This window comes from Lethenteron reissneri, chromosome 24 (genome assembly GCF_015708825.2).
Source record: "Lethenteron reissneri isolate LAM-NWPU_2019-01 chromosome 24, ASM1570882v1, whole genome shotgun sequence".
In the NCBI taxonomy this organism is placed as follows: domain Eukaryota; kingdom Metazoa; phylum Chordata; class Hyperoartia; order Petromyzontiformes; family Petromyzontidae; genus Lethenteron; species Lethenteron reissneri.
In genome coordinates, this window is record NC_083802.1 from 6,563,219 (window position 1) to 6,588,141 (window position 24,923).

Below are 24,923 nucleotides of genomic sequence, written 5' to 3' on the forward strand. Positions count from 1 at the left end.
CTTTTGCAAGGAATCATGTCTGCATTGCCAGAAAGGGTAAAGCCTAGCCTATTCTTACATTTTGATGCTGGAAAGGGCGGCCCTATGATGTAAAAATCATGTTTTACTAGATAAATGAATGCATCATACATAATATGTTTAGCCCCCAGTGCAGGGGTTTATGAGCAGGCCCTAATAATGCTGGGATGTAAGACAAAAGTGAACAATCAAATCTGACCCCATTGCTTCCAGTGGAGTGGAGCTGCGGCAAAAGTGCTCGGCACACAAAGCAGAAGGGTGGTAGTTTCCATTCTGGTCTGCAGTCAACTCAGCCAATAATGCTTCAGGGATAAATTAAATGAAAATCACTTGACCGGAGGTCCAAACCACTCGTCCATCCCGGAGACCAGACCACCATCGTAGATATTGTCACAGTTACCAATGTCTCAGATCTGACAGTGGAGATGATGGCTGCTCCACTGTTGGTTTGAACAGAGAGGCACAGAACCTTTTTATGCAACAAACATTACAACACCAAAATGGTGACAATTACAGAATGCAAACTAAACTATCCATCAGCATTGCCAATGTCGGAAAAGCAGTGATTTGGGGAACTAAAGGTGGGACCCAAATAGCCGAAAATATAGTTGACCTCAACCAAAAGCGTACAATAAAAGTGAAACTTCTAAATCAACAAGTTATTTCTTCTATTCCAACCTTTTTTTTATGTTGCACTTAAGAGCCTCTTGACTAGGCACACACTGACACTTGGCACACACCCTCTGAGCTCCACTCACTTTCTCAAGTGGCACCCCTGGATTCCAACTAAGTGTCTGCGTCGACAATACAACTCAGCTTTATAGATCGACCATGCATTTTCAATTTCCACAACTTTCTCATCTCAAACTCTTCCAACAGACATCGTCCGCCAAAGGAAAACCAAAATGTCTCACTTTTATGGTCTCTCCGCCTGTCCACTGGATCATCATTCCTGGTGATTTCAACATCCACGTTGATAATCCATCTCAAACATCCTTCAGTGAGTCTTGGGATCCATGGATGTATCCCAACTTGTCTAATTTCACCTCCCATATGGCCACACGCTTTATACTTCATCATCACCACCAATAAAAAGTCAATAACTCCCACCACCAATTCATAATCACTTAAAAAAAATGTCATCCTTAGGTCACGACTCGACAGGTCTACCACAAATATCTTCCTCCTTCACATCTCTGCTCCGCCATGCTGTCTCTCAATACCTGCTCGGGGTGGTCTTCAAAAAATGCATCTGTTGAGCATGACAATGCCACATTGTCTAGGGCTGTGGATGATCTCACCCCCTCTGAAGACTTGTAACTCTTCTTGAGCCGGTGGTGGACATTCTACATTCGTGTTATGTGTGTCAGTTTATGCAGGTGGCTCAGCGTCAGAGGGAGCAGCTTGCGATCGGAAAGGTTCAGAGTTGAAATCCTAGTTGGGGGTTGACTCATCATTCCTCCGCGATCAACAAAATGAGTATCACATTTTGGGAAAGACAACAGTGGTTGTACTATGGATGGACTCGCCCCCGCCATAGATATGTAGAATGTGCGCCACTGGCTTAAAGCTGTAAACAGGAGATGAGCACCACCTCAATGCTCATCTGAGCAAAAAATCACTTTGACATATTTGCGTTTATGCATAAGACAACCACCAATAATTTCCCACAAAGTAGCGTTTCATTGCAATTGTAGCCACACAGTAAGTGCACGGAAAATCTCCAAAGAGCTGCGGTGATTTGACAGCGAGTCGCATGCAAGCTCTTCATGGCTCACATCCCAAATCACCTGAAACTACTACACTGCAGACAGTAACCATTATAATGGCCCCTATTCTGTATATTCAAGTCTTTCCTGAAAATAAACTACAGTATAAATGACATAGGGCTCACACCTGGTTTTAATTTGAAGTCAAAGCGTATCATTGTTCATACGAATATTTATCATCTCCTTTCGTGGCCCTGGCTGGTAACACAAATTCCACATTCCTAAGACAGGAGCCAGTTCTGTAATTTTACGCAATGTGCCACTCATTATTTCAAGCTCAGAGGAATGAAGGGTTGACTCAACCCCTGGCAGGGATTTTCACTCCGAGCCTTTTGATAGCGAGTCAAGATTTTATAATGACAACACAACCCGGCTGTATAGTTATCCTGTTTGGTCTTGGTAGCCTTTTGCAGACAAAGGAGAAGGTGATGTGACCAGCAGCACGCATAAGCACCCACGTTTGTGTTTATCGTGCCGTTCTTGATATCATTTTAATTTAAGGTGACCTATTAGAGGCCCAGGTCAGATGCAAATACCAACAGTTCCTAGAATGCATATTTAGTTTAAAAAAGCAGATCAGTGAAATGATAGCAAGAAGATTCAATGTGATCACATGTGAAAAAATTAACAATTAAATGTTCCTGAAAACACTGACACCCACGCGTTGGCGTGAGCGCGTTTCCCTTTTGTTCATTTATGTGTTCGTTTAATCAGCGCTCGCGAGGCTTTCCCGTGCAGCAGCAACCATGGCACGCGACGTTCAATCGACATGGTGCACTCGCACAAAATCTCAAAAAATACAGACGCATTATTCCCCTTTCCACGCGACATACCAGGGGGAAAGGAAATCACACGGCTTAAGCAAAACTGACATATCCCTAGAGCGCCATTGGTGAGCGGTTGAGCGTTTTGTTTCCATTCGGGAATTTTGTACGCAATCCAAGACGCCAGCAAATGACTCACCCACCACAGCACACCGAAGGCCCAAGGTAGACGCACTTCTTCCATAAATGCTAAAACATGCGCGCGCCTTCTTAAAATTCTTTCTCCGAGCTGCGGGCTTAATAATTGCACCTCAGAGGAAAGGGAACCGAAAAGAAAACATTCCGCACAGAATTGGGCTCGGGCTCTTTTTGGGTGCACCAGAGAATAACGATAACCTACACCTAACAAAGTGATCACTCTGAATACAGCAAAATCCACAAACCGACTGCACTGTTTGCTGACAGCAGAGTAGGCACAGGGAGATTATTTTGAAATATGGTACTGGAAAAAATAAATATAAAGTATTTGCAGACTAAACAAGAGCACTTGGGCAATTTGTTCAGTTTGGAAGGAATCGTAAGTTGACAATAGAAATATAATCAGCACTCAAGGCAATTATTGAGACGGTGAGACAGCCGATCACTATTGGTGGCTAACGACTGGGTGCAAGGGGCAGGGCGTGCTGCATTAGTCAACAGCAGTTTTCCTATTAAATGTTGCAAATCAGTCGCACATGTGAAAGGCACGTGCAGTGGGCTATAATTAATGCACCCCAGTGGTGGCTTAGTGGCATGGGGGCTAAATTTCCATGATGGAACACTGATCCAGCCCTGAGCAGGTTTACATTTGAGATCGTCGGTATTTATCAATCATTAAACTGGGTTTCTCAAGTGTAGTGAGTTGATGGCCTTAGGCTACTTACTTATGGCTGCACAAAACACACATATGCATGAGTTTTTTTTGGGTTTTTTTCGTTTGCTCCAGAGGGCTTAATACTCGTGGAATATTTTCTGCGGCCTCCCAAATCCTCCATGCAGGAGTGCCAGCTCATGTTGGGCAAAAGATATCTGCTGAAATAATTCCAGAAGTCCCAAAAATACAAAAATGAAGATATCGTTAAATTTCGATTTAAAGCTTTCGTGACTGCAGGGATTCATCTTCTTGGTTCTTCCGGTAAAGTCACGTAGAAGGGAAATAATAAAATAATAATAAAACATAATAAAATAATTCTCACGACGTTTCGGCCACAACGCAAGCAGCCGTCCTCAGGTGAAGAACAGGTCTGTCGAGACTGTCTGTCGAGACTGTCTTCTCGACAGACCTGTTCTTCACCTGAGGACGGCTGCTTGCGTTGTGGCCCAAACGTCGTGAGAATTATTTTATTATGTTTTATTTTTATTATTTTATTATTTCCCTTCTACGTGACTTTACTGAAAGAACCAAGAAGAAGATATCGTTCTTTAACATGATACATTTAAAGTACACAAAAAACACATTCAACTTGCATACAAATGTCAAAGTGTCTCCCTGCTCAAACGAGCATTGGGGGGGCACTCAACTGCATCGGAAACCCTGAGGGCAGTAGTGGAAATTCCACAACTATGGTGGAGGCCAGTCTATCCATAAGAAAACCATTGTTGACCTCTAACAAAGTTGTATTGAGCATTGTTTTACTGACCCCGGATGGATGATTGACCAAGTCGACTCTTGTTTGGGATATGAACCTTTAAAACATGTTTTTAAGTCGAATAATGCAGTTACTGCACCTCCGTAGCCAACCAATTAGCACGGTTGGCTATGTACAGTGCGAAAGAAGTTTAACATAAATTTCGATTTAAAGCTTTCGTGACTGCAGGGATTCATCTTCTTGGTCCTTTCGGTAAAGTCACGTAGAAGGAAAATAATAAAATAATAAAACATAATCAAATACAATTCTCACGACGTTTCGGCCACAACGCAAGCAGCCGTCCTCAGGTGAAGAACAGGTCTGTCGGAAAGACAGCGTCTGAATGACAGCGTCTGAATGACGCTGTCTTTCCGACAGACCTGTTCTTCACCTGAGGCTGCTTGCGTTGTGGCCGAAACGTCGTGAGAATTGTATTTTATTAAGTTTGATTTTTTATATTTTATTATTTCCCTTCTACGTGACTTTACCGAAAGAACCAAGAAGAAGTTTAACATACATACCCAAGTTGGTTTAACACGTAGGCTTTCGCGACCAATATTATTCATAATAAACGTTTTTGGGTTAGATCGCGTTATTTATAAATGTGTCGTAACCCTCCACCACTCGACACGGCCAATCAGCAAAAAAGTGTCACGTTGACAAAAGACAAATAGTTCACTGCTTTAGCCCACCGGTGTGTTGAAGCGTGAAACCACAACATTTACAATTTTTGAGTACGACGTTTCGCTGGTAATTGCATCCAGCATCATCGGGCAATTCGCCAGAATGGTGAGGCTCTGCTCTTACTCCCGGTCTTATATAGAGCAGCAGCAGGGTGACGTCATCATTTAATTCATCAGGAACAACGATTTGAGGCTGGAGCAAGAGCAGAGCCTCACCATTCTGGCGAATTGCCCGATGATGCTGGATGCAATTACCAGCGAAACGTCGTACTCAAAAATTGTAAATGTTGTGGTTTCACGCTTCAACACACCGGTGGGCTAAAGTAGTGAACTATTTGTCTTTTGTCAACGTGACACTTTTTTGCTGAATGGCCGTGTCGGGTGGTGGAGGGTTATGACACATTTATAAATAAAGCGATCTAACCCAAAAACGTTATTATGAAAACCCAAGTTGGGTGACGGCATGAATTCAATTTCAATTTATATACAAATTATTCTGAGTAACTGCTCTGAGCAGCCGTTTGTGCAAATTTCCAAAAACATTTACATTCACGTTTGCACAATTAGGGGTTCAATTTGTGAAATAAAATTTCAGTGCAATAGAATAAATGTAATATGACACGGTACATTCCATGCAACTTAACAATTGCACTTGAATTATTTTTTGTAATCACGTTCACCCCCACCCCCACTCTACTCTCAATCAAATTTAATTTCACAGACTGAATCACTATTTGGCACTCCCAAATGGGAATGTTTTGGAAACTCAACAATGCAGGCAACTAGAGGAATGGTCCAAACCTATTAAAATGTAATTATGAGAATGTTTTAAAATGTTATTTCATATTCTTCTGTAATTCTGTTTAAAATGTTATTTGTCTGCAGCTTTTTAAAAGCAAGTTTTGCCTTGCATGCAATGTATATTTTTTTTGCTTTTTATTGTTTTTAATGGTTTTAGATTTTTGCAACTTTGGCAATTTTCGATTACTAGTCAGAAATATAACATCTCTAAGACATCGAATGTGTCCATCATACTCTTGACAGTTGGTAAAGTAAGTACCACTTTTTACGAGGAGCTAAAAGTAGTTGTCCTTTGGAGAGCCTGCTGTCTGCTTTAGGAAATTGGAATCTCAGCTACTTGCCCAGGGCTGACAGTGGTGATCAACACGGCCCCATGCTCATCTGGGTCGGGAAACACTTGTGGCTTTTTCAAAACGTGTATCCCGGGTCTCGATTTTTAAAAGTGAATAGTCTGAATAGGATATGACCTAATTGTGACCTCATATCATACACGTTGTTTTTCATGACTTATTAAAGCGAGGTGCAAGCTCAGCATCAGGATGCAGGCTTGGCAAACTAGCTGTGACGTCATCCAATTTTGGCATGCAGGAAGCAAAGCCAAAGCCCAGGCATCTGTTGAGGCCTTGACCCACATGACAACTGCCTCCCTAAACCAACACAACAATGCGAGAAAAATAAAAGAGAGAAAAAAATTGCCTCTATTGTCAAGCGCTGGTGAAGTTACACCCCTCACATGAAATGGATCTGATACCGCCATGTTCTGTGGCTGGCAGTCCACGAGATTTACAAGGCCTCTTTCGTCACGAGCCACTGTTTGCTTTGGTAACAGCTCTGAGCCAAAACCAGGGAAGTATTTGTATGTGTGGGCTGAGCCAAAAGTCTCAAATACGATGAAAAAACATATATGCTTTTTCTATAATAGAGGTTTTTTGGGTTAGTTAGATCACAAAAATATAGAAATGTCGTTAAAACCCACTACCACACGACACAGCCAACTAGTAAGGGCACATTTATATATTTACGCAATCTAACCCAAACAAACTCTATTATGGATGATATTGGTCGCGAAAGCCTACGGGTTATATATGCTTTTGATTTGAAAAAATAGAAAATGGGTGGCATTCGTAGGCAATACTTACCCTCACAGCCAGTGGTGAAAATTCCACATTTCCCCATGACAAAGGCCAGTTTCTAAATAGGGAAACCACTGTTGAGCCCCCAAAGAGTGGTGCCGATTCAACTCTGGAGAGATGACGGGCTAGGTCTACTCCTGACTGGGATTTTAACTCACAACTAGAGATGGGACGATTCGTCTATCAGGCCCCATATCCTACCTCCCAAAGGCAGGAAACCCCCCTTTTCAAGCCATTCCCAGCACGATGCGGCTGATTATGCTGACGACGTCACCAAGCCCCAGTCCTACGGGCCTATGTTGGAACAGAGGAGAGACTTTTTTTCCCCAAATAATTTTGTGTTGTCCGATTAGGCATGTCATTGAACTAATATTTGGAAGAGGAATAAATAACATAAATAACGGGATGGCGCGTCTTTTACTAGCAACGATACAACTTTCCTAACGACAGCGTCATCTCGCGTATAATTCCCTCTCTGGATCACAATTCATAAGATACTCGCGAACAACAATTTTCATTTTTGTAAATGTCTCAACGGCTCTCAGAAAATGCGAGCACCATGGTGGTTTTGTTCTTCGAGGTGTGTTTTGGCACATGTATGCGCTTGTGCTGCGCTAAACGTCCAACAAATTTGGCCACTTCATCAAATTAAACAAAGGTTGTCCGTGTTACAGGATACAAGAGAGGTGAAGAAAGGCAACTGAAATTCGGTGTGTTGTGGAAACGCCCGGGTGCTCACGCAGCCAATTTCCTTCTGAAAACAGAGTAGACCACACACTGGGAGTCTCTCTCTCTCTCTTGAATACGACCCCAAGCCACCTACATGAAAGCAATTGTAATATGTGCAACTTGTAGCACACTGGGTAGGGGGGGCACAGTGCTGAGCGCACTGCACTGTGACACTGGCAACCTGAGTTTGATGAACTTTGGTGACAAATGAACAGGTTGCTCCTCCTCCTCCACCCCCCCCCATCTCCACTTTTACCAACCCAGAGTGACCAGTGAGGTATGGTCAATAATTCTCACAACCTACTCACCGAAGACGGTCACTGCAAAGACGGTTACTGCATCACATGCTTTCAAATATGCTTCTGCGGCCATCTGAAATAATCTTCTTTCCGATATTAGGAAGCCACTGGAGCTATGTACTTTTAAATAGAGACTAAACATTTGTTTCTTTAGAACTACTTTTAGCTTGTTGTCCTTCCCCCGCACCTCCGATGAACATGGTTGGCGACACATGGTGCGAAAGAAGTTCAACATACATACATACAAAATAGGGAGGCCTTTGTTGTTATTTACAAAGAGGACATACAAAAATCCAGCCAGTTGGCATTATAGCAGAGTGCCTGAGAGTATAATTGTGAAGGTTGTAAGTACAAATCCATAAAAAAAGTCAACTCAACCGATCACTCCTCCTATGGAGATGACACTCAGGAAAGTGCGATTAGTGAGCAGAAATTCAGGCTCTCATGGGGCGCAAGGGTGTAGGGTGGCTAGCACCTCGTCAGTGCTGAAATTTCACACATTGCACCAGAAGCTGCTATTTATAGGCAGAGTCAACCTCAAGGAAGCCTGGGCCAGGGTTCCGATGCCAATTTCCACTAGCATTATGGATTGCCAAGAATCAAAGTCTGATCACTGGAATCATAGAGACTATAAACTACGAAAAACTAAACTATGTAGATTTTACGAGGTAATGCCCACTTAGCTGTATAGCTCTTTTTCAGAAGCGACCTGGCCACAAATGATAGATCAAAGAAGTGGTTTATCATGTGGAAATGATTTAGCACCCAAATACTCTAAACGCATGTTTCAAAATGCGGAGGGAAAAACCGGAGGACCCGGAGAAAAATCTGCACGGCCACGGGGAGAACATGCAAACTCCAAATATAAAGGCGTCAGGGTTGGAATCGAACCCACAACTTCCTGTATACCAGGCAAGGTAGTTAACATCTTGCCATCGTGGCACCCCGTATCATAGCGCACAAACCCCTGTGCCAATTTTGTAAGGTATTAAGAATATAATTTAATACATATATTGATGTGAAGGGTTCCCTATTGAATAAAAAGACATGAGCTGTGTGTACATTGAAATGCAATTCTGAAAACTTTCATTGCCCTTTGTACCACGTATCAAATTAATAAATTAAGGCAAACGCACATTACAACCGTTTTTTTACTTTTACACTGGTCATTTTTCATATTATTCACTATTACGTTTCTTAAATCCCCCCAAACCACTGTCCACCTGCAGAATAAATGGAAACACCACAGGTAGTTGGTGGGCAGGTCACATGTGATTGGGGTATAGTTTGTGTACGCCAAAACTTCTTCCACAATGTCTGGCCAGCATGGAAGATGAGGGCCAAACACCTTTCAGAGTGGCTCTCTGGGGCCCCCTCTAGTGGAAGCCCAGCAGTGGTGTGAGCAAGTAAACGCAGGAACTCCACACGTCTTCCCACCTTACTTATCCCAAGATTCATCTTCTTGGTTCTTTCGGTAAAGTCACATAGAATGGAAATAATAAAATAATAAATTTATCCCAAGATTGTTTTGAATATTCTCATCAGCCACGCTCTCTCTCCCGAACACTTTAAAACTTTGCAGGGGCAATGTTTTATTTTATGAGCACTACCAATTCTTCATGAGACTCTCACAAAAACAAAGTGACTGAAAGCCATTTCTTTGTTTTATGACATTGTGCAACACATTATGACATTGTGCAATATAAAATGGTACAGGATGAAAAAAAACAAGGTTCAGCGAATGTTTTGGCCAGGGGCCCTTCATCGGATCTTCCTAAATGTCTGCCTGCAGGCAGGAACTGCTATTTTCAACATCACAACGGTCATTTCACTTACGTGTTTGGCCTAGGTCCCCACATAGCCGGCGATGCAGACGCGCTTTACAGACTAAATATGTCCAGCGCCCCCACAATCCTAACGAGGCCTGCAGGTGACGGTTGCTCCAGTGGGGGTGGCACGATGCATTGGTCCATCGAAAAGTGACGATTCACAAGGTCATGGCGCACATGAGTTTGAATTGTTCCACCATAACTCTTCAATATTTCTGCCCCCCTAACATGCCAACACACACACACGTAAAGCATATGCGCATGACTCCTCTCTCTGTGTGCGGCGAAGGCCACTGTCATCCTCGTGAGAGCACTGGGCTTAAATCCCAGCCATCTAGGTTCAATTGTTGACCATCCGCCATGTCGGTGGGAAACGGTATCCTCAACTCAGCATGTGCCTTCAAATGGTCAACCCCACCCCTAAAATGTTGACCTGGCACCGAATGAGAACAGCAGGCCTGGGGAGACAAAGGTGGCAGGATTTGGTGACGCCCAGTCCACCCCCTCTCATGTGAAACGAGGCTTCATATGTGCTCGCTGATTGGTCTATCTTTCAGGCGAAAACGGGTGTGTGCATCTCATTAACATCTTCATGTCGCCATGAAAACCGCCTGCATAAATACTCCATATGAAGCTTTACATAATTTCACCACAATTATAACCATCACGTGGAGTCCTCACAGAAATATTTCGTCTACTGGAAACATTCAAGCAGGCCTGTTTATGATCCATCCTGACTTTAACAAGTATTGGTTTGTGTAAGGAGCCCACAGATACTAGAAAAATATGGACACAGTTTTTACGATACACAAATTGTATGCCTAGTTCTGGCTGGATCATACACCAAACATGCCTCAGCACTGCATGCCCAAATAAATTTTGTGTGACAATAACTATTGCACATGTGTAGCATGTGAGGACCTGCAGTAGAATGGACCTGTTTCCAGCTGGGCCTGATTCAGCCTCTGTGAAAAGGGCTCATAAATGACGCTACTGGGTGAGTTGGTGGCAGCCACAAGAGATGGAGGAGGGATGCCTCAACAATGGGCAGAGTATCTACTGACTTGAACACAGCCATCCGGGACACAAGTCGATTCACCATAACAACCTCACCCTGTTCAATGACAATCTTGGCACAGATTGGCACAGGTCCTATGGTGACATCACTACCGTGATATAGACAACGGTGGCATCTTGTTGTCGACGTGATTATATATGCGGCACGTGATGGCTCAGTGGTTGGTGCATGGCATCACAGTCGCAGTGACATGGAGTTGGATACTGACCACACACACACACACAGCTGTAAATTGAAATTTAAACCTACCCTTGGCCTCCTCAAGGTCCAATCATTGTCATAAATCGAGCGTCTAGTGCGGGTGTGTTCACATCAGCACCACAGACGCAAAGGAAACTAAACGCATGCGGTTGTCAACCACGACACTCCGTGATTAGGCAAGGTGATGTTAATTAGTTATCGCCACTGATATAACTTAAATGGCGAAACAGGGACATTTGTCTTTGCATATCTGTGTACCAGCATTCTCTGCGCGTGTGCTATAGTTTGTGTATGCATGCCAACACACATTCCTTTGTGCCTTCATCTCTTAAAATTGATGGCAGTCAAAGTTCACAAAGGATATTTCATTCTCATGAAGAAGCACAGTCTATAAAGAAACAAAATCCCCATAGACTTCCATCTCATTACCCAATCATTATATATTTTAACTCGCCGCGTGCCTATTTCGAAATTTTTATTCGGCGACAGATGCCAGCGTGACACAGTTCAAACTAAATTCCACCGCACCGCCAAACACCCCCCGCCCCGTCCCAATTTTAGAATGAATAGCTAATTTGTGACACACACGTACGGCGAGCACACGCGCGCACACACAGACGTAGGCATACGCACACGCACGTACTCAAAGAAAATAACATTTCTCAACGAACATTGCTAAAGACATGAAGGCAGCAACTGTGCATTTGAATATGACCCTGATGGAGTCCGTAATCTTAAACTGCTCTTTTTTCGGTGTGCTGTTTTTGGCATCGAGTTTATTGTGAGCGCGTGCGTGCGTGCGTGCATGCATGTGCGCAGCATTAGTAATGGGTTTGCTATCCACATGTGTGAATGAGAGGCACGGGCATTTGTCACTCGAGTGAGTCCCCATGACAGACAGAGCGTGAGCTGTGGCGGCGCTTGCACGCGCAGGGCTGTGCGCAACAACAGAGAGCAACGATTACCGTGTTGCAGGTTATTGGTCATTCCATAACTAGTGCTCCATTTTCAGAGTGTAATCAGATTATCGCTATTCATCACGCGCCAGCTGATGATGTTTCATAATTACTTTGCAGTTTTGTATATTAAAAAAAATGACACGCGTAAAAAAAAATATGGCAGGGAACAATCATGTTCAGTGCATGTAGAGCCAATCCACTGCTGGATGAGGGCCACCCCACACCACGTGGGTCGTGGGAGTTATTTAACCATGCTGGAAAGTGCGGGATTGTAAAGGCAGGGAGCAGAGATACGGAACATATAAGTACAGTACAACAATGTATTTTTCTGCACTGCCCCTCGCTGCCCACCACGTAGTCACGTTATGCATGGCGGTCACCAATCCATGCACTGTCCACAGGCTGAAAGCTGCTTGGCTTCCAAGATCTAATGAGACTGGCCACACCCTATGCGATTTAGTCAAAGGCCACTTTGGTTTAATGGAAGGATACCAGCATACAATGCATATGCATCGTGCCACTAATACTGCAATCAATATGGAGTCATGTTACATTACTTATAAAACGCTGAGCAATCAGAAAACATAAACTGAACACTTTTTCAAAGCAAACCTCGCATCCACTGGGCTGGTACACTCATAGGATTCAGTAAGAAACTAATTGTAAGATACTAGTAATCTCTGGGGTTATCCCAGTAACACACCGCACTACTAATTTTCATCGCTGACCCTGATCTACCGGTGGAAATTCAGCATCACTATGGAGACCAACAGCAGAATGATAACCCAAGTAGGGAACATATCCTGAGAAGATGACCACCGCGGAGATGGAACAATGAGATCAGCCCACGTGCAGGAGCTACATGAATTGTTGCATCAAGAGAACATGAGGGATGGCAACAACTTGGGGAGGCCTTTATCCAACAGTGGATAGATAATGGCTGCAGCTGATGTTGATGATGACAATGCCAGCAAAGCACGACTCACTTTTATCAATTCCAAAGTAACCAGGGCCAGATTAACGCATTCGGAAAATTGCACACAAAAAGCTTCAGATATTTACAAACAAAAAATATCTTAAGTAGCTTAGTTTAACACGCAGGCTTTTTGCAACCAAATACAGCCCCTACATCGGTAGGACCTCTTCGTTCATCAGAAACTCTGATCATCTCGTAAATATAATTCAAGAAATGAAGCTTAATCCTAATGATATTCTCGTAAGTTTTGATTTTACCTCGAGGGTTCCGATCAACGAGTCAATTAAATTGCTCGACACTCTGTTAACTAACAAAAGTTTAGCCAAAGATATCCCAAGACGAGCTGAACACTGTCTAGAGAACACCTACTTCTTGTGGCAAGGTGGCTTCTTCTTCTTGGTACTTTCGGTAAAGTCCCGTAGAATGGAAATAATAAAATAATACAAATAAAACATAATAAAATAATGTCACGTAGAATGGAAATAATAAAATAATAAAAATAAAACATAATAAAATAATGTTTTATTTTTATTATTTTTTTATTTCCATTCTACGTAACTTTACCGAAAGAACCAAGAAGATGAATCCCTGCAGTCACGAAAGCTTTAAATCGAAATTTAAGGTGGCTTCTATAAACAAAAGGAAGGAGCAGCAAAGGGCTCTCCTTTGTCTCCTGTGATAGCGAATATGTACATGGAAGACTTTGAAACAAAAGCAATAGCTTCAAGCACACTAACACCATCTGCTTGGTTTAGATATGTGGATGACACATTGGTGGTCTGGCCACACGGCAAAGATACACTGAACGCATTTCTAAATCATCTCAACTTGCAAAACCCATCCATCCAGTTCACCATGGAAGTGGAAGCTGACAGAACTCTACCATTTCTGGATATTTTGCTCAGACGGGGTAGAAATGATAAAATAACACACAGTGTTTACCGAAATAAAACGCATACTGACGCCTATCTGAATGCAGAGTCACACCATCACCCCGCACAGAAATCTGCTCTTATCAAGACGCTCATTCATCGAGCTAAGAAAGTGTCAGATGGTGACAGTCTGAGAAGTGAAATTCAACATGTTAAAGAAGTGCTGCAAATGAGCGGTTACAATAATGCATAAATCAACAGGGCTTTGAATACCAAAACCAAATCAAATAACAAGAGCATTGAAACTGCCCAAATAATTAAAACGATCAAAATACCGTACATTGCGGGAGTAACTGATAAACTAGTCGGATGTTTGAAAAAACAAAACATCCGAGTCAGATTTGGCACGGTACATAAAATACAGAATTTTATATCTGGTACAAAAGATATACTACCGAAGCGATCAACAGAAGGTGTGTACAGGATGAACTGCACGTGTGGTAAATGTTACGTTGGGCAAACAGGATGGATGATCAGCACGAGACTAAAAGAACATCAGAGAAATATTAAATTCTCCCAAATGCAACTGTCAGCAGTAGTAGAACACGCGTGACAACAAGAACACTCAATTGATTTTCATAATGTTGAAGTTTTGTGCAAAACTAGCTGCTACTGGCCAAGACTAATTGAAAGGAATCTTTAACTTTAACCGTTCGGATAGCTACCGTCTTAGTGCTGTTTGGAAGCGAATCATCAAATAATACATGATATAATTGCATGCCTACAAAGGGCAGCGTACTTCAATAGGGATTACCGTTGGTAGGGCTATTTTAATAAACACAATAAACAGGAAGGTCAAGTTCAAAGGGCTCACATAATGCACATGCATAATGTACGTTGCCTCAATAAACCCCCCCCCCCCCCCCCACATTGTGCAAGAGTGCAGAAGGGTGGTCACCACATCTACGCCTCTCTATTAGGAACGAAACAGGTGGACTTCTCCACAAATATGTCTGTCGCCTGATGAAGCTAGTTGTAATTACTGGCGAAACGTCGTACTCGGATTGTAAATGTTGTGGCTTGGCTCTCCAACACACCGGTGTGCTGTACTAATGACGAATTGGCGCGTTCTGTTTACGCGACAACCCTCACTAGTTGGCCGTGTCGGGTGGTGGCGGGTTTTAACGACACGTTTATATATTTACGCTATCTATCCCAAAAAAACCTCTATTATGGATCTTAAGCAACGCGTCCAAGGTTCCCGGTCGGCGCACGACAGACTCACGTTCGTCGTCCGTGTGCAGCTTATGCTTGAGCTTCTCCATCTTCTTCTCGTCGCGCAGCAGCGTGCGGTCCTTCTTGAGCGTGCCCGACCGCAGCGTGCCACCCTTGAGCGTGCCCGTGCGCGGCGTGCCACCCTTCAGCGTGCCCGTGCGCGGCGACGTGGGGCCATCCTCCTTCCTCTCCTCGCCGCCACCCTCCCAGATCAACGAGTACTCGTCATAGTTTGTGATGCCTGCCACACGGGGAGAGACCGAACCCCATTTTGACCAAGGCCCAGTCCAGGATTGTTCCGAGTGACGGATGCAGCTTCTCCTCCGCACTCCACGGTGATCCTGTTATTATGGCCGTTGGTGACGGAACTATGAAGAGCTCGAAACGATGGAATTATAATGCGGTGGGGTTTTTTTTCGCGATGTGAGTGAATGTTGATTCATGAGTGAAATTAAACATGTCTAACGAGCACTGGTAGTGCTCGTCTACAGTTGCAGATTTGAACCAGTAATAGCAAATCCACATTCATACGGCGGTAGTTAAGTCTATGCAAATTCAGTCACGAGAAGCCTTTAGCTTTATTTGTTACAGTTTAATCAACGTATTTGGAACAGCCTGACAGGGGATCTGAGGGCTTCAGAATCATTAGGCACTTTTCAAATATATCTAAAAACTTACTTTTTTAAACTTGCTTTTAATTACGATGTTCTTAATGTGTTATTTTTATTATCTTTGATATAATTTGTTGCGTGATTTAATTTTGCCTACAATTTCACTATTATTGTTCATGCCTGTGAAGCACTATGTATTGCAGTTTTTGCACGAATAGTGCTAGAGAAATAAAGTTTTAATGATTGATTGATTTGTGAGTTGAATTAATGTGTTGTAAATGTGACAATTGTGTGGTAATGGCGAAGGGTTAATGGCATGTAATTTGGCATAAACCTACGTTGTTATATGCCAAATACAAATATGGATCATTGAATGACCACTTTGGATTTCACACAAAGGGGTACTTATTTTATCAACCCCAGATATATTACAGGACAAGTCAATCCCTGACGAGGATATTAGCTCAGGGCACTTGGATTGTGACAGAGTGGTAAGATAGATTTATACAAATTGGTCCTCACTTTATGGACCAAGTAAAGATGATGGGCTGAATTGGCAGAACTGGCTCAGGGCTTCAATATACCATGCTCTGTTTTTCAGGAGGAAGAGGTCAATTATGCTGAGCAATGCCCATGATGAGGACTTATAGCTCGGACTGTGAACAAATCCAAGAACACATTTCAGTCATAAAAGGTTCTCTCTTTGTAATAGTTCCTCCCGTAGTTCACTCCATTAGCGAGTCCTTACTTCATATCGTCCTGTGCACGATTTACTGGGAATTAGCATGGCTCCCTCCTATGCCCTTGTGAAGAATCATTCAGCTTGACCCCTGTCTCCCATTACGCTACAGCTCTTTCTCTCATCCACAGGCTCTTAGGAGCCCGCTCACTTGCGGTACCTTAATTTCATCTATTGAATTGTGACGCTGGATCACAAAATACATTTAAAATTGCAGGGGTGTAGGGGGGTGGTGAATCTTTACAGCCCTTCTGAATATTCTCCGTGCTTGTTTATATCAATGTTTCATCAGCGATAATAAAATCCGTTACAATGGTCGCGGTTAGATCACCGATGCGCGTGCAGATGGTGATGAGCAGATCCCCGACCGTCTTGGAGTCGTCGACCATCACAGTCTTGATCATGCCATCAAGCATGCGCACCTTGAGAGGGCGCACCTTGCGCTTGTACTCGAGCAGGTCCTGCGGGAGAGAAACCCAGCTGCCTGTGAGGACGCGGCAGTCTCTGTGGGCAATAAAACACTATCTGTGGGACCTTTTTTGCTGGTTCCAGAAAATATGGAAAAATAAACAATAGGTTTTACCCTTTCTGGCAATAAAATTAGGTGTTAAGATGTTCAAACAACAAATAGATAGATTTTGCGAGAAATCAAGTCTGCATTTACCACACGTACTTGTGATCAACATGCAAACAACCAAGCTCTGATAATATATGCATTGTCTTTGAAAATTATTGGACTACACCAGAGACAGAACAATTAACCCGTAAAAACAAAGTTTTTCACTAGAAATCCTTTATATGCGTGGCGGCTAGAGTCCTCTCGTCCTCTGGCTTGAGATGGCTGCCACCTATGGGTCAGATGATTGCCTGCCACCATTAAGCAATTGGTAATTAAATTTTAAAAAATTCCTAAAAAGTGTAAAATTTTGGAATCTTTTTTTCACGAAAATACATTGTCACGCACAACGAGTCTGTGTGCAAAATGTCAGCTCGATTGGATCACGGGAAGTGGGTAAAAAACGACCGAAAGATTTGCATGGTCGTAAGCGCGCAAGCAAGCAAGCAAGTGAACTTAATATAAAGGATTTAAAAAAAAGGTCCCATGATGTCGCTGCTCAACCCGAGCTTTAAAAGCTTTGAGACTTGCATTGTATTTGTACTGTTTGCTGATCTGACACTGGTGAGACTAGGCCATAAAGAAGGCCGTCTCTGGTGTAGGCCAATCAGTTTCAAAGACAATGTATATATTATCGGAGCTTACTCTTTGGTTCTTTCGGTAAAGTCACGTAGGTGAAAAAATAAAATAAAAAAATAAAAATAATCAAATTATCTATTTTTTTTATATAAATAGTCTAGTTATCCAGTGGGGGATGGGTGGAACGTGCCCCCCCCCCTAATGATCCAATCGAAATCCCTAATGATCCAATCGAAATCCCTAAATGATCCAATCGAAATCCCTAATTTCGATTGGATCATTGGTTTTTTGCAACCCCCACTGCCACTGTGTAGCATATTATTGCGTGCCAGGGACTCTGAGATGATAGGACAATATTCTGAGTCCATAATTGGCAATAAGTAACGGCAAAGCAGTTATAAGTGACTCAGAATTGTGCGCAGTTGCGTATACAGCACACGACTTCCCTGAAGGCAAACACCTTCAGCGAGCGCGATGCCGATCACACAACGCGGTTCAAATTCGACCCTCGATCGATGGCCGCGCCATCGCCGCACACGCGTCTAATAAAAAGTAAGGAACAAGTCCTTACTTACTAACAACTCCGATCATTTTTCATTGCTGGAGGGGTTTCCCCCCTTACCTGAAAATCCTGGCTCCGCCATTGCATATATGCATAATATATATGCTTACAGTATAAGTTTGGGCATACAGCTTATATACATTTTGAGCATGCAGTTTGACTCGAAATCAGGTTGCCAATTCAAATCCATTATGTATGAATAGAATGAGTACAACTTTGAAGGAAGTCAACAAGTGATGTTCTTATTTCATACAATATCTCCTGCAATAGGATTGTGGACTTATTTACAAGTCGAGAGGTGAACACCACCAACTACACACTTATGCATCAAGTTTCAAGTATATTTAGTTAAACCCAGTGAGAACTAAAGATACTCATTTTCAAGAGTGACCTGGGGCATTGATTTACTAGGAGGGGGGCAATGGTTGCTTTGTGTAATCCCAATTAAGTATTTTGCCGGAAATTTGCAAGCCTGGCAAGTTAGGACCCTCACGCTGGCACACAATGGCCTACTCTTGCGAACGACGTCAGGAGATCCTTTAACGCTGTGCAGTGGCCATCACGTAGTATTACCATGGTTATTTACACCCGCAGTAATAATCAGGGCAGCCGCCGGAATCGAACCGTGCACCTCGGCCACGAGGGGCGAGTGCGCTACCGCTATTCCACGTCACTGTCAAATGCATGCAGACGCCTGAACTGACATTCTGCACATATTCAATGTCACGAGGAGAAAATTGCATTTCTACCGCACCTTTAACATTCCACAGCGCAACAACATTCATTGAACATTCAAGCACAAAAAAAAACACACTTTCAGATGTGTGTGTCGGCAGTGGAATATTCCTTTAAAGGGGTGGGGGGTGGGGGAGCAGTGCGACTCACCCCGTCCCGCAGCATGTAGTAATCCAGATTGCGCTCTCCCTCCAGCCAGATGCCCTTCTTGGGGTCCTCGTCCGCCAAGAACAACCCAAAGTCCATCACTGCACGCACGCATGCACAGAAGAGACACAGCGATCGCAACAATCAGCACACGCACGTGGGTGGCCACAGCAGCACACTGGAGGCAAGAGAACAGGCAAGCATTGGGTGCCTTGTCGTTCCAGGGCACGTTTTAATATAGGTCAGACCTGGGTTCTTTATAAGCGATATAATAATGTATAACGTACTGACCTTTATCAATCTACTGCTGGATGAAGGCCTTCCTGTGTGTCTCAGTGATGAGGATTGTTTGACCATGGTTTACCGCGCTGGTCAATGCGGCTTCGTGCAGAAGAAGGACAGTTTCAGTTATCAGTTGGCTATGGCGAGGAATCGAACTCAGGTCTCTGGGTTCATCGTGGAATGCGCTAATGACTGCCCGACCACTCCACTTATCCTGAGTGATGCCCCCCCATGATTTCAGACGTTTTGTCCCAGACATCATGGTGAGGACTGTGGTCTGGAGGCTTTTTGGAGATGGAGAGCTCACCCTTCTTACATCGTTTGACCCGGGAACTGGTAGGGAATCTATGGAGCAACATGGACAATGAGATGCTGTGTGACAGCACTTGCATAGCTCAGCAGGAAAGTAACAAATTATTTACTCAATCCAAATGTAGTCAATACGCATTTGACACAAGTATTAAATCACACGAGTAGGAATTGATTATTTTGATTTTACAAAAGGAATGGGAAAAAAAAGGATTGATTAAAAAAAACTAACCGTGATCCCAAATCATGGAGGGGTGACTTGTTTATAACCCTAATCGCTCAGCCACCTGGCCTTGTAAAGGACAAGGTCAAAAAAATCTGAGGCTTTTTTACACAACATTTCCTAATTTATGCTACGCTGCCAGTAAACTCAATAGTTTATAAAACATTCTATCCCGACGAACACAACCTGACCTTGCCTAAATTCCTGCCCAGTGACCGTGCGTACTCTCAGGGTCAGTGGCCAGACACAGGGGATAGGGGTAGGGACGAGATGGGCACATGGAGATGTGGAGGACAGGAGGAGTGGGGAAACACATATCGGACACAAGTACACAATGTTTATTAAGATACCAGCCAAGGAGACAAATGGTAAGGGTATGAGACTGGGAACAGGGCTATCCCAAGGCTTGTACAGGAAGTCTCGGGCATGCTGGGAAGTGGTTACGGGAAAGATGGCATCATCTCATCATCCCACAGTTCTCAGTTGTAAGTGGGCTAGATTTGTACTGGGTCCTGACTCGTGCCAAGGCAGGTCAAGACACATCTCCATAAAGCAGATGGCGTCACCCCCCCCCCCGCCTCATGCCGTCCCATCCCGTCCCATCACCCCTCACTCCCCGTCATCTCCCCCCGAGCACCGCCTGCCACTACTCACTAAGGTCGACTCACTCAACCCTTCACTGGACAGGTCTCTAGGCAAGGTCAAGGGGGAATGGCAGCTGGTAAACCGTGATATTAAATTGTTATTTTTGAGAAAGTCTAACAAAAACACGGGCTACGTTAGGCTATCTGTGGCCTTTATCTAAATTTTTCGAAATTTTTTGTATATACATTTTTTTAACAACAAGGCCAGGTGGCCGAGCGATATGTGCGTTTCGTTGTCATGGTGACCCGATGATATCACGACTCTTTGCAGGGTCATCCCCGGTAAATGGGGCTGACATACTACCACACGAGTGTCTTACCGGCACAGTTCTGGTGCGTGTCATGTCTCGTCACGGGCCAAATTTGAAATTGTTGGGACCCAGCAAAGTGGAAACAGCCAGATTTTTGCACGCATATAACATGCTGTAAAAACGAAGCATTGCTGGCTTCTTATCTCTAGCCAAGTGAATTCCCATTCAGAAAATTAGTCTACTTTGCAGGGTATTATACCCCAATGCAAAAATACTCCAAGCAGGAATCAAAAAAGGTGAATGTGTAAGTAAAAATAATGTATTTTTGAGATGTGATGTCTCACACCACAACGTTGAGGAGCATGACGATTACAGCTCTCAATTCCCATAGAACATGCGAGACACGTCAGACAGTACAGTAATAGGTGCTATTAAAATGTGAAGTAATTTGTCTTTTTTCACAAGCTTAATGCGTCTGTGAAATCTGTGTCATTTGCTACGCATGGCGGTCTTGTTTGAAAATGCATTCCGCAGACCATGTCAAGGTATCTCTCTTCTAAAACATGTGTGGGGCAGGATTCATGTCTTGGAAATACTCAGGCAGTGATGTAAATTCCACATTCCTATGGCAGGGACCAGTATACCACAGAAAATAACAAATGACTTCACACAAAGTATGTTATCGATGGCAGAGAGAGGATGGGCAGAGTTGGACCCTAATGGGAACTGTGTCAAGCACTCCAACCACAGCACCACTCAGCCAGATGTACACACATAGTGTGCAATGTACCAATTTTTCCTCGTGAGCACCTCAATGTCGCATCAACGGTGGCTCTCTCGTGTTTTCCCCCCTCCCGCCATCTCTCCTGATCCCACCCTAAGAAAGCACATATTTCTTTGGACAACCAACTGCAATAGCCAGCAAACAAATGAGTGTTCAAGAGGAGGAGTGTATTGTGTGCATGTGTGCGCCCCGCTTTGTCAATCCACCGCTGGACGGGGCCACGCTGGTCATTGGGGGAGCTATTGGACAGTGCAGTACTCCACAATGCTGGTAGTCACTGGTAGTTGTGGTTCAGGTGGAGAGCAATAGACAAGTTTGGTACCAAAATGGACTTTGCTAAACAACCATCTATACTGCCCACTACTGCCGATCACACAGCCCCGCAAGGCTCTATGACAACCTGTTTGGATACGGTATTTCAAGTTAAAATTTACGTTTTTTTAACCAGGTGAGAACTCAAAAGACGAAAAGGAGTGTCAAGTGACAAGTGGTACTGGAATATGTCCTGTATGTATGTCGAACTTCTTTCGCACCGTACGTAGCCAACCGTGATAATCGGAGGTGCGGGACGGGGATGGGGATGGTAGGGGTCAGAGGGAGTGCAGGACTATAGGGGATGGTGAAGCAGTTGCCAGCACCCAGAAGGACCAGGAAAACGAGGAGGAGTGGGAGGATCAGGAGGAGGACGATGAAGAGGATCAGGAGGACGAGAATCAGGAGCAGGACCTTGAGGAGGACCAGGAGGTGAAGGATCAGGAATAGGAGGATTAGGAGGTCGAGGATCAGAAGGACCACTTGGAGGAGGACAAGGTATGGGAGAGCTCACTGAGCATCCTCTAGGACCACTCAGCCTTAAATAAGTACCTGGTATGTTGTGTAAACATCACCACTCGGGAGGTACGGACATCAGGGTGTGGTGCTGGCCACACCATTCGCTCGTATGCAATGCCGGATTTAATAGGTGCTCGCTACCGGCACCTGTCCCAGTGGACACTGCGGCTACCCTAGAGATCTTTGTCTTTGTGTAAGCGCACTAGAGATAGGGCCAAAAAAATCAAGCAATCACATCCGCCCCCATGGTTGAAATGACCTTATGATTGCCTTTAAACAATATAACCTATATATAGCAGAAGTCATCACAGGCCAACATTGTTATATGTTTCAACAGTCTGCCAGCAGGTACAGCTGCGTCAAATATATAGAGGAAAGAAAAAATATGAAACTTGCGCATAGGAGGCTGTGCGCGCATTCATTGGTAACAACAGGCGCCCCTCTCAACTTCTGGCAGGTCTTGTAACAGAATGTGTGTAAGTACGCTTCATTCCTTGTCAACGAAATGCAGTGAATAATTCAATTTAAACGCTGACAGACTATAAAGCGCGACAAAACAATGATAAAAAGTTCATCATTAACGATATGATGGTAGAAATTCCACACTCCTATGGCAGAAGTCAACCGCTATTATTGTACACGCACTGTTTCCTGGAAAGTTTATGACTTGGGTATAAAAGAATATCACATGTAGTATATGATGACAACAATTATTAATGATTTACTCTAAAAAAACACGAGTCTGCACATTTTTTTAGACTACTCCTTGCTTGGGATGTACGAGGAAATCGGTGCCCAAAGATAATGCATAGAAAGGGAGACCACTAAGATGTTAGTGGTCTCCCTCAGACGTGTCACGTAACCGAGTTGGTTTATTGCCTTAAACCCATAACACTGTTACAAAGGAGGCAATGTTTTATGTGCATCAACAGGCAGATGTTTGTTTTCCTATGGTCGAGTTAAGGATATTAATTTAATTACTGGACATCTGTGAAAAGGAGCTCCATAGCTCATCGGATTCCTCCAGTCTAAATAACGATTCTGATTCTGACTTCTTAAGAGACCTTGGTGCCAAACAAGTGGGTGTCTCATACACATCAAAGCTCCATCCCTCCCCAATTCGCCAACCCTTCATCCATTTTGCTGGATTAGAGGCCAAGCACCAGCATAGCATTTCTCCCGGTTCTTCCCTTTTACAATCTACCAGGATCAAAGACCGACGAATGCCAAAGGAGCGACAACCAAAACATATCCACACGCGGCCTAGTCACACATGAATATTCCCTGTATCACAATCATCTTGCCATATCGCCCCCGTGAGTTTTATTTTTGTGTTTTTTTCACTTTCCAGGCAAGAATTTCACAGAAGGCGGGGTTGTTTTCAATTCCCTGGCAGTGACAGGGAACCCCAAATACATTAAACATCAAAGCACGCGTCGCTCCCCGCGCCGTGCACGTAATCCCACGCCAATCTGTGCCGAATCCTACACACATCAATTTAAAAAAAATAGAGAGATGTACACCGTATTGTATAATATAATATTCGATGCCAAGTGCCAAAGAAGATTTTGTTTGTAAAATTGGACATTTGGCAAAGGAAATCTTACATGAGCCACACACCACGTCCTCTTCTGCGATCTGTGAGTTACCCCAACGCCAGTTGACAGATTAAGCAGTCTGCAGCCTCATGACCTCACACAGTGCTGGAACTATCTATATATATAAAAAAGTAAAAAATTGTCTGTTTGTGGGTATGTGTGTGGCTTTGTGTGTTTGCGCGCTTGCAAAGGATTTGCCTCTCCAACGGTGGGGTTTACGTTCAATAAAAATAGCCGGTACCACGCCGTAAGCCCCGCCGTGAGCAAGCAGCTATTACGTTTATCACATCCGTCAACTTTAAATTAGTTTAATTAGCGATTTAGTGCGATTTTGGCGTGCTATTTATTTATGACGTGTGCACGACCATACCAACTCAAGCGCCTTTGGTGGGGGGGGGGGGCCATGCCAAGTCGCACGCCTTCGGTGGGAGTGAGGGGGACATTTTCTTTCGCGTTAAAAAAGCTATACAAATACACTAAACGCTGAGCTTAAATATTCACTGTGTGATGTCCCCCCCACCCCGATGCGTGCAGTTACTAATATATACAGTCGCTAGATGCTACCACTATAGGCCATAAATATTATTGCAGAGCAGCCCGGAATATTGTGGCTGTGAGGGGCTGGGTCAGGGGTAGCAGCCCAGCCCCAGCCTGCCAAGGTGCCACCTCGGCCGGCTGGAAAATCTAGGCGAGGCTGGAGGCTCTGCACGAGACTAAGCCTCACCACGCCACTCTGTCAGGTGAGTACTTTGTGCGATAGAGTCAATAAATACGGCTATAGGGTCAGCATGTACTACTGTAATGATAGCAGATACCACCACAGTCGGTATGCACTGCTGTAATCATAGCAGGTACCACCACAGTATGCACTGCTGTAATCATAACAGGTACCACCACAGTCAAACGCACTGCTGTTAGATTTTTAAGAGTAGTTTTAAAATATTTTAAGACCCGGGCAA

At 43.8% G+C, this 24,923-nt stretch overlaps 1 protein-coding gene across 5 annotated transcripts in view; it reads right to left on the reverse strand.

Moving 5' to 3' along the window:
- LOC133346467 (talin-2-like) overlaps positions 1 to 24,923 on the reverse strand; it is a 258,048-nt gene that overhangs the window by 114,755 nt on the left and 118,370 nt on the right. For all 5 annotated transcript variants that reach the window (XM_061558070.1, XM_061558071.1, XM_061558069.1 and 2 more), the window contains 3 exons: positions 19,046 to 19,143; positions 16,735 to 16,864; positions 15,064 to 15,294 (listed from right to left, as the gene is read on the reverse strand). In XM_061558070.1, coding sequence (XP_061414054.1) covers positions 15,064 to 15,294; positions 16,735 to 16,864; positions 19,046 to 19,143 — 459 coding nt within the window. The remainder of the gene's footprint in view (positions 1 to 15,063; positions 15,295 to 16,734; positions 16,865 to 19,045; positions 19,144 to 24,923) is intronic.